General features: G+C 36.2%; 1 protein-coding gene across 1 annotated transcript; it reads left to right on the top strand.

Annotated features, from left to right (window-relative positions):
* Positions 1-4545: 4545 nt before the first annotated feature.
* On the top strand, positions 4546-10454 carry LOC145167687 (protein CHROMATIN REMODELING 24-like). The gene is made up of 24 exons (XM_079086924.1): positions 4546-4690; positions 4845-4919; positions 5062-5196; positions 5457-5585; positions 5680-6419; positions 6504-6634; positions 6719-6773; positions 6876-6995; positions 7079-7186; positions 7293-7348; positions 7426-7516; positions 7633-7770; positions 7865-7942; positions 8083-8292; positions 8414-8485; positions 8592-8672; positions 8750-8868; positions 8956-9067; positions 9178-9246; positions 9339-9433; positions 9541-9666; positions 9745-9810; positions 9908-10043; positions 10139-10454. Exons 1-24 carry the CDS (start codon positions 4558-4560, stop codon positions 10292-10294), a joined length of 3231 nt encoding a protein of 1076 aa, XP_078943050.1. The 5' UTR covers positions 4546-4557; the 3' UTR covers positions 10295-10454.
* The last annotated feature ends 652 nt before the right edge of the window (positions 10455-11106 follow it).

Raw genomic sequence — 11106 nt, 5'->3', positions numbered from 1 at the left:
TCGAATTTCTTACTAAATATTTTGTTGTATTTTCAGTTGAGGATGGTGATGACTACATGAGGGGGATCAGGTTCAGGATCAAGGTTTGGTTCGGGTTCGGGTTCCGGTGCGGACCCAAATGATGAGAGGTTACGCTAGCTCATCATAGCCGAGGTTATGCACGACATCCTTGACGCTACCCCGATGATTTTTGGTACCGTCAAGGAAGGGATCATGGAAATTATGGAGGAGTGGCTCAGGTCTTTCCGAGTCGAAATTGTTGTGGGTCAGATTGGGACTCGAACTCCCTCATTCTGGGAGTTCAAGGCGTGTGGAGTGCCCAAGTTCTTTGGGGTTAAGGACCCCATAGCTAGCCGCCGCTGGATCGCTGACATGGAGAATGCTCAGCGCACGAGCTTTTGTCCCGATGTGGAAAAAGTAGGATTCACATCCTGCATGCTGAGGGACCGAGCTTGGGATTGGTGGGAGGAGGTGACCCGTGAGGTGAGGATAGATGGAGTGATGGTGATGACTTGGGAGGAGTTCGTTCATAGGTTTGATCGGGAGTTTGCACCTTCTGTTGAGGTGCAACAGTTGGTAAGGGAGTTCCAGGACCTTCACCAGACCACGGAGACGGTAGCGGAGATCAGCGCCGAGTTCAAAGAGAGGGCACTATTGGTACCGCAGTATGCTGCGGACGAGGAGATGAAGAAGACGAGATATCATGCCATGCCGAGGGATGATATTCGGGAGTTTGTGAGCTTTTCAGGGTGCAAAAACCTGAATGACATGGTTGAGAAGGCCCGAGAATGGGAAATTGAGTTGGAGCTCCAGACTAAGCGGAAGCCCGAGCAGGTTCAGTCAACAGTAGGCCAGGCCAAGAAGCCTAAGACCTCCGACACTGCCAGCAGAGGCCAGTAGGGTCGACGCCGTTGTGCCAAGTGCGGCAAGCCACACAGTGGGGCTTGTCGGATAGCAAGCTCGGTATGTTATGCTTGTGGCTGACCCGACCACATGAGCAGGGAGTGCCCAAAGAAGGGCTTGATTTTCTTTCACTGCAACTAGACCGACCATAAAAAGGCCGACTGTCCGAGATTGTTTGGTGGGGCAGTGGTTAGGGACGGCAAAAGAAACCGAGCCCGATGGTGAAAACCGAAAATCGACATATTAGGGTCGGGTTTGGGGTAGGTTAATCGGGGACGGGATCGGGTTTGGTATACTCTTAGAAAATTTTCGCAGGTTCGGTTTCGGGGATGGTAAACATAATACCCGTCCTGATTACCAGAAACGGAAACGGAAACAGAAACTGAAACCAGTTACTTGAAACCGTTCATATGATTATATATATATATATATATATATATATATATATATATATATATATTAACTTCATTGAGTTATCTTCTTTGTTGTGAACGATTTGAAGATAATTTCTTGAGATAACTTCCTGTTTTATTTGTGATGCTAGTGTTTTGTCATTTTTTATTCATAGTAGTTAGAGTAATACTGATATTATGATTTATGAATGCTAGTGTTTTTATTGTTTTTTGCCACTAGTAACCACTTATGTATCATAACAAGTACGTCTACTCTTAATGGTTTTGTACATTATCAAAATTATTACGGATATGAATTTATTCTTGCATCACTAAGTTTAAGGTTTTGTATTCTCATTGCATCAAAGTTATTCTTAAATTGAACGTTGAATGGGGTTCTTTGTTACCCCGTTGGGATACCCGCAAACCCGATAGTGCTTTGTAAACGGGTACCCGTTGGGGATCGGGCCAAGGATGGGATCAGTTTTCACATTCGAGGACGAGGTCAGGATTACTAAAATCTGTCCCAAACCCGACCCGTTGCCATCCCTAGCAGTGGTGGCACCTGCGCCAACCACCTTGAGGATTGCTGGCGGCCGCCAGGACAAGGCGGAGGCTCTTGCAGTGAAGAGCAGAGCATTTCAGTTCCCTTTGGTAATGCAAGAATCGGGGCCTCACACAATTTCAATCTTAAAGTCTCGAAGGCCAACTTCTGATCCGGACCCCACCGAAAGGTCACATTCTTCTTGGTTAGACGAGTCAACGACACCACAATCTTGGAGAAGTATTGAATAAACCTTTGATAATACCCCGTAAGGCCCAAGAAACTCTAGATCTCATATGCATTCTTTGGGATCTCCCAACGCATCACGACCTATGACGCGACCTTGACTCCGACCACTTGCTCTTAGATTACTTGCAGTCGTCGGGAGGCTCTGCAAAGTCACAGCAAATAAGGCCGTCAGCCGTTTCCCGAGAGAAGGTCCCGGTAAGACACTCCGACGGTCAAGTCAGTAAGAGGTATATGGCTAAGAGTGATGAGAATTGAGGGATATTGCTTTCCTTCGAGGGTAGGGCGAAAGCCCCTTTTATACTGGGGATCCTTGTCATTCCGTACGGGGAATAGAAGACTGCAGTTCCGACAGGATCCGTTCCTCTGATTGGTTAATCGTGTCCCCTGCTGTGTTGGGGCCAACGATTGGTTCAGGTGTTAGTGCTCTGGGCATACTCTTTGTCGCTTGGAGCCATTGTGTTTGTCCTGTAGCAGGGACGCCTTTAGCAAGGCCGAACTTCTTGCGCGGGCGCTCCACCCTGAGGGAGCGCCCGAGCGCCAGAGCCCTCACCGAGACATCCACGCCGGGCCTGCCTGAGCTGGTTGGGGGATCCTTTGGCCTGGGGATCCACTTCTGGCTCGCGCTAGGGCCGCACCATCAAGTCCTCTAGTCCAGTAGTCATAACATTTGCTAGCTAGCTATGATGTTCTAGACTTAATGGCTATGTACACGTGTTGAGGGGTCGTTCGCTCGTCGCTTCAATTTCGGCGATATGACCACCCATCCCTTCTGGCAGTTACATCATTTGTCAGGCTTTTGAAAAGTACCGCCTTCTACCCTCCTACTTATGTATGGGAAGAGCTTTTTCATCTTCCCCTTTTTCTTTCTGCATCTTTCATCATTCTCCTTCTTTTCCAGTGGTTTCTCGTTATGGCGACTCCGACTGGTCTTGTTCCTAGCGCTTCTGAGTTTGACAAACTGCAGGAGACATATGGCTTGTCTTCGGCCGACGGAGTGGAGTTTCCTATTTTCCGGCGCCGTGATCACTTCCCCTCCGACCGGGAAAGCCGACGTTTACTTGAAAACACTCGATGTCGGCCTTCGTCTGCCTTTTACCGATTTCTAGGAGGAGATCCTCCGTCGTAACGGTTGCGGTGTCCAAATGTTGACTCCTAATGCAGTTCATAAAATGGTGGCCTTTGAAATGATATGTCGAACCATCGACATCATTCCATATTTCTTTGTATTCAAATACTTTTTCCAGTTCGGGGCTACTGGCGACAAGTACACCTTTTATGCTCGTCGCGGGGGGCACAATCTTGTTTTGGACAGTAAAATACCCAAGAACTGGCAGGAGAAATGGTTATGGGTAAACCGGGAGTTGCTTGGCCAAGAATCTTGTCGAGCGAACAACTTTTTCGACGTCATTCCGAAATTGTTCCCCCACAACCAAACCACTGTTGATTTCTTGAAAACCCTTCAAGTGGATGCCGACGGGTTATCGGACGTTCTGCTTGTTGGGGTCGGGATGAGCCCTAGCTGGCGTGCCCGTGGCGAGATACTAGTCTTCTTCACTGTATCTAACGGTAATGTTGTCATTCTCCTGCTCCTGACCCGGTGTATAAGTCTTACATTGCAGACGTATTGGCTCATTCAATTCATTTCTTGCACACATACATTCTTTGATAGAACCTCTCTCTCTCTCTCTCTCTCTCTCGCTAGAATTAAGGTTTCCTATATCTGTCAGGGTTTAGTCTTCCATTAAGACTAATATCTTGTTATGTCTTGTTCTTGTACATAAGAGTGTGAATGATTTTTTATAATGATGTTTCCTATTGTATTTGTTTGATGTAAGCCATCTGTTTCATAATGAATGAAATGATAATGTTCGGAAGATCTTGAATTTTTTTTTTACACAATATTGCTTTCATGTTTGGATCAATCCACAAAAGGATTGGAAAGTATAAACATGTCATAAAAAATACGTATGCTGAGTAGAAAACCTACCAAATGTAACGACTTCCATGTCACTTTATAAATAAATGAAATATCTACATTAAGTTCATTTCGTAAACAATAGAATGCAGATCCAACCCCCGCAAAGCGAGGACACTTTCCTAATTTTTATACTAATTTCTTCATTTTCATTCGTTAAAATATAAAAACTTGTAGAACATTGAGAACATTGTGTAAAAGTTAAACGAAAAGCTTTCTAATATATAGAAAACAATACCGCAAAAAATCACTTTGAATTAAAAGTTAGAAACACAAAAAAGGACTATATATCATACACAACAAAATCACTTTACCAAAAAATTATACTATCGACATTTAATTTTCATAATTTTTCTCTGTCCCTTAATCGTTCATCAATTTTATAAAATGTTTTTTAATTCGTGATAAATTTTAGTATTTTAGAATGGTAAAATTCAAAAACCTAAGCGGGAAAAAGAGTATTTAAACAATCAAAGGATCTCCTTCCTAAACTCATGAAGCAACACACAGAGAAGAGAGAGATGGCTGATGCATCCTCCAAGAAGAAACCCATGGGTTTGAATCAGCTTCACAATCGCTTCCTCACCCCTTCTCATTCCAAAGCTTCTCCTTACGATTTCCTATCTGGTATGTATATGTAATATGTATATCTTCTTTTCTTTCATAACCATCATCTTAAACCCTTGATTTTGACGTCTTCATGGCACTTTCTATGTGGGTTTATATTGCGAATAAGATTACTAGTTCTATTATTTACTCTTTGAGTTCGATGTTGCTACAGAAATGAAGAATCGTGAGCGGCAGGAGGAATTCGATGCCCCTTCTTTTAATATCACCGACTTCGATTCTCCTTCTGGTAAGACTATTTATGCCTCTTGAATCCATCTGATAAGCTGTATATCTAGATGATTTTTCAGTAGGAATTTGAAAATCCCTAAACCCTAATTTTACATCTAATTGCTTATCTGGGCTTCTTACTTTCTGAAATGCATCAACAGACACCCCACCAAAGGTCATGAACGATGATGAAAATTCGTATGTGGAACAAGCGGATGATGGTAAAAATAGCGCCTTCCATGATGAATCCCTTAACCCTAAACTTGACATCACAGGGTCTGGTTCGTCTTCTTCTGGTACTTCTCTATCTCTTGAATTCCACCCATCTATTTCATTATCTTTTATGTATTTAGTTATTGTAGTGTTTCTCCGAACAGTTTACAGTGCTTGAAACATCTTAGAATACTTATTGGCTTATTGAGTTATTTCACTTTGCTTGCTGGATGTGTTCTAGCAAAAGATATGAATTACATGATTTGAGAAGAACAACTGTATAATTCTACATGAGTTCTTTAGAAATACATTCAATCTTTTAATGTCTTATACTATCTTGTAGCTGTTTCAAGTGGGGCAGAGAAAATATCTATAAATGAAGATGAATTCCCAACTTCCAAACAATGTGAAAATAATGTCTCTCTTGATGAACCTGATAGTTCCCTTGTGGATGACCTTACTTCTGAACATGGTAATCCGTTGTCTTTCTAGTTTCTATACCTTGTAATTCATGAAACATGAACATTTTGTTTTTAGGTCTTTTAGTGTGTTTTTTGTAATAACAGATTCAGGAAAACATCAAAAAGTTAAAATCCAAGGACGTAGGAGGCTCTGCAAAGTTGTGGTGAAAGATGATGAAGAAGAAGATGAGAAATATCATGATGTTGAATCAGACTTTTCAGCTGCACTTTCTGAATTTGATTCACCTGTTCCTGTAAAGAACACTGAAAACAAACATGATAGTGGTGATGAAATTAGAGATATTTTAAGCAATCTAAGCTCAAGGTTTGAGATTCTATCAATTGAAAAAGGAAGACGCCCCACTAAACACCTTCAAAGCTCCTCTAGTTTTGTAAAAAATGAAAAAATTAATCAACAGAAGCCTGCTGAAATCTCTAGTGCCACTTCAAATGATATTAGTAAAAAAACTAACTTTCCACCATCTATCAGAAAAGATTATCACATTGGCATACATGTAAAAAATGAGAAATATGAGGACATTGATGATGATGATGATGATGATGATGATGATTGTGTGGTTACAAGTGGGCAGAAGTTTGTTCAAAAGGTGGAAAGTAAGCATGAGAAGGTGTATACATTGAATGATGACACAAATGATACTATTTCAGGAGTTGAAGGGGCGTTTTCTCTTAGTAACCCTAAATTCAATTTTTCATTACCTAGTAAGATTGCAACCATGCTATACCCTCATCAACGTGAAGGTTTGAAGTGGCTTTGGTCCCTACATTGTAAGGGCAAAGGTGGTATTTTGGGAGATGACATGGGCCTTGGGAAAACCATGCAGGTTTTGACATGTGTAATTGTGTTATCTTTTTTATAAATATGTAGAATGACATTAACTTTAACTTCAATCTTTCATGTCATTCAGATTTGTGGCTTTTTGGCTGGACTTTTTCATTCAAATTTGATAAAAAGGGTATTGGTTGTTGCTCCTAAAACACTATTACCTCATTGGATGAAAGAATTAGGGGTGGTTGGTCTTTCGCGAAAAACAAGAGAGTAAGTTTATATAAATAACTTTGTTTTTTTATAATCATTTGCTTAGTTTTATAAAGATGATTAATTTCTTCCTTTATGTTTCAGATTCTTTGGTGCTTGTTCAAAAGCTCGACAATATGAGCTCCAGTATATACTCCAGGTATTCTTTGTCTCTTTGACTTGATCTTTTTAACTCAAAGATTGATATATAAATCTTTTACTAATATTTAGTTGATGCATATTGATGCTCTTTGTTTTGTAGGATAAGGGTGTTCTTCTTACAACTTATGATATTGTTCGCAATAATGTTAAATCTTTATCTGGTGATTATGATGAAATGGAGGAGGATGCTGTTACTTGGGACTACATGGTTCTTGATGAGGTATGTTTTTTTTTTTTACAGATTTTGTTTCATTTCATAAGAATTCTGAAAACATTTTTGTTATATTGAACATTAATATGTAGGGGCATCTCATAAAGAATCCTAGCACACAAAGGGCAAAAAGTTTACTTGCAATACCATGTGGTCATCGTATAATAATAAGTGGCACTCCACTTCAAAATAACCTAAAAGTATGCATCTTTATATTATTTCATTTTGAATTTGAATTACACAATAATTTTATACTTTTATTGTTTTAAAAGCCACTTTATTGATCCTCTTTGTTATATAATTCAGGAACTTTGGGCTTTGTTTAACTTCTGTTGTCCAGAGCTTTTGGGAGATAAGAAATGGTAAGATTTCATTTTCTTCTTCTTCTTCTTCTTCTTCTTATTGTTATGTTTTTTTTACTTATATTTCCTTTTTTCAGTTTTAAGGAAAAATATGAGTCAGCAATCCTACGTGGAAATGACAAAAATGCATCTGATCGAGATAAGCGCATTGGTTCAGCTGTTGCACAGGTTATTAGTTATATTTCCCTAAATGACAAAATAGTTCATAAATATTAAGGCAATAACCTTTTGTGATGATTAAAACTATAAAAAAAAAACTAACATTTATTCAATCTTACATACAGGATTTAAGAAATTGCATTCAGCCCTATTTTCTCAGGCGTTTAAAAAGTGAAGTTTTTCGTGATGATGATGCTACAAATACAGCCAAGCTTTCTAAAAAGAATGAGATTATTGTTTGGTTAAGATTATCCAAATGTCAGGTACTTACATTAATTGTTTTTATATTCTTTATTTTATATGAACACTAAGTTCAAAAAATCCACTTACATTCTTTTTATCTTTTTTTATTTACAGAGGCAACTATACGAAGCCTTTTTGAACAGTGAGATTGTTCTTTCAGCCTTTGATGGTTCACCTTTGGCTGCTCTCACGGTATGAGAAGGGCATTCTTGTCTTTTGCACAGATAAAAGATAAAAGAATTCAATTTTTTTTTGTCCCATTAACATCAGTCTTAGTTGTTGGTGGATTTTTCTTTTAGTGAAAGTTAATGCTTATGATTTACATTTAATAGATATTGAAAAAGATATGTGATCATCCATTGTTATTAACAAAAAGAGCTGCTGAAGATCTTCTAGAAGGAATGGAAACAGGGCTAAATGAGGAAGATCAAGGAATTGCTGAAAAATTGGCAATGCATATAGCAGATGCTGCAGAGGAATATGACATTGGGGAAACTCATGACAAACTTTCTTGCAAGATCTTCTTTATTATGTCTTTACTGGTTAGAATGTTACATATTACATACATACCCTTAATCCTTATACCTTTTTTCTTAAATTTTAATACTCTTTGGATACATAGTGTTTAAAACTAAACTTATTTTTTTTAATCATCCATTACAGGAAAAACTGATTCCAGAAGGACATAATGTTCTTATCTTTTCACAGACTCGCAAAATGCTTAATCTAATTCAGGTTTAGTTTTTTTTTTTTTTTTTTTTTTTTTTTTTCTCAAAGTGTTATCATTTTTATTTTTTTACATATCACACTTTTTTAATTTATAGTTTTACCTTTTTTTTAGGATACTCTTGATGTGAGAGGCTACAAGTTTTTGAGGATCGATGGTACTACCAAAGCCAGTGACAGATTAAAGATTGTTGATGTTAGTGACTTTTTTATTTTATTTTATTCAGTTTAAAAAAAATATGACATTTAATAATAATTTATTAATAATAACAGGATTTTCAAGAAGGTATTGGAGCTCCAATATTTCTTTTGACTTCTCAAGTTGGTGGTTTGGGACTCACCTTAACAAAAGCAGATCGGGTCATAGTAGTTGATCCAGCTTGGAATCCAAGGTTGCCTTTTTTTTTTTTACTTAATTTTTAACAAATCTTTTTTTTTATTAAAATATAAATATTCTGAAACTAAATATTTTTTTGTAGTACTGATAATCAAAGTGTTGATAGAGCATATCGAATTGGACAAAAGAAAGATGTAATTGTATATCGGTTGATGACTTGTGGAACAGTTGAAGAAAAGATTTACAGAAAGCAGGTTAAAAACATGATTTTATCTTTAAGGGCATTTACGTCTTTTTGCACCCAATAGTTATTTTTCTCTTTTCATATTTGATTTTTTTTTTTTAATAAAAATTTATGATGCAGATATACAAAGGGGGTTTATTCAGAAGTGCTACTGAACACAAAGAGCAAATTCGATATTTCAGTCAACAAGTGAGTATTTTCTTATTATTATTCTTTTTTTTCGATTAATAAATTATGGAAAATGATATATATATTTTTTTATTTGTGTTTTGTTATTTCAGGATCTTAGGGAGCTTTTCAGTATACCAAAACAGGGTTTTGATGTTTCTTTAACTCAACAACAGTTGCATGAAGAGCATGATTGTGAACACAAAATGTTTGTACTTTGTAATTCATTTAAAATATGTTTTTTTAAAAAAAAAAATGTGATTTGAATTATTAAATTTCTCTAAAACAATTTTTTTTTTTTTTTTTTGTTTATAGGGATGCATCTCTTAAAGATCACACAAAGTTTTTGGAGTCTCTTGGTATAGCTGGAATTAGTAACCACAGTTTGCTTTTCTCAAAAACTGCTCCAGTCCCTGTTGTGCAAGATGAAGAACTAACAAGGTGATATATCTATCCTTTTTGCCCTTCAAGGGCATTTTAGTAATTTCATATCTAATGAGTTCTCTGAATCGTTTTTAGGATTAGGCAATCAACTTATGTGGGAAACTCATCTTCTTACAACTCACGTGAACCAAACATGGATGCGTATGTCTTCTTAAATTCTCAATCTTTTTTTTAACTTAAAAACATATATTTTATTTATTTATTAATTTATTATTATTATTCTTTGTTTCATTTATAGGGGAGCTCAATTTGCTATCAATCCAAAGGATGTTGTTGTGAAAAGGAAGAATGTCTCCCCTTCTATTTCCAACAAACTAACAGAATCAGAAATCAAAGACCAAATCAAACGATTATCAAATGTTTTTGCAAACAGGGTAAGGACTATTTTACCCCTATATTTAAAAAAATAAATAAATATTGGAGGAAGTATGTAAAGCTGTTGTGATATTTGTTTGTGTGATTGATTCAGGCAATGGTGGAAAGGTTATCAGATAAAGGGGAGAAGATAAGGAAACAAATTTCTGAGTTGAATTCAGAGCTTGCAAAGCTTCGTGGTGAAACAGAAACCATTGATTTGGATTTGGATGATGTTGTTGATGATTTCAATAGGGTCATGAATGTTTAAAAAATGATTTTAATGAAATTGTTGCGATATTTTTGAAGTGTTGTCATGAATCATTTTGTGTTTGATTCATGTTCCAGTGTACAAAATGAGGTTATGGTGTTGTAAAGATCATGGTTTAATTGATCTTTTATATATGCTAATTTTGAATGCTTTTGTTTTATGTAGTTATGCAATTATGCTTGTTTACAAATGGATTTGTATCTCCTGTTAGTTGTTTATATTTTCTTTTTAAATTGTTTTTTAGCATGGTGGATCCGGCTATCTTTTTAACTAGTTATCCACTTATATTTCAAAACTCATTCATCTTTCAAACATGTTACATTAGCTTTTATAATTACTTTTACATCAATACAATACCACCAACATGTGACCTATATAATTAAATTATTTTATCTATTCTAACATATATATTAAATATTAATATTTACTTAATAATAAATACACATAAATTTAATTATTTGTAATTAAAATAACATTTTTAAATATAAAATAACAAAATAATAATAAATTTTAAATTTATTTTACATTATTAAATATTTAAATAAAGACGTTACAAAAACATGAATCACAAACCGAATGTTACAATATTAATCCTCATTTTGTTTGTCTCCAAATCCTCACGGCATACAGTCCTATTTTACAGAGAAATAGTATACAAATAATTGTTTAATATAATTTGACTGTGAAATAGTATATTGATAACTTATCTATAGTGCACACACCTAAATTTTTAAGCATTTAGTTTAGAATACATATACATGTATAGACATATGTCTGCAATCCACAGTCATTTAATTTTCATAATATAGATC

The sequence above is a fragment of the Lactuca virosa genome, chromosome 3, assembly GCF_052849685.1.
Source record: "Lactuca virosa cultivar CGN04683 chromosome 3, Lactuca_virosa_CGN04683_v6, whole genome shotgun sequence".
In the NCBI taxonomy this organism is placed as follows: domain Eukaryota; kingdom Viridiplantae; phylum Streptophyta; class Magnoliopsida; order Asterales; family Asteraceae; genus Lactuca; species Lactuca virosa.
Note: the sequence above shows the minus strand (reverse complement) of the source record. Positions and strands in the feature narration are given on the sequence as shown.

Excerpts from the sequence above, each read along its gene's own strand:
- LOC145167687 (XM_079086924.1), top strand. The coding sequence starts at position 4,558 with ATGAAGCAACACACAGAGAAGAGAGAGATGGCTGATGCATCCTCCAAG. Across the intron at positions 8,293-8,413 it reads TCTTTATTATGTCTTTACTG|GAAAAACTGATTCCAGAAGG; the intron begins GTTAGAATGTTA and ends CATCCATTACAG. Across the intron at positions 9,811-9,907 it reads CGTGAACCAAACATGGATGC|GGGAGCTCAATTTGCTATCA; the intron begins GTATGTCTTCTT and ends TTTCATTTATAG.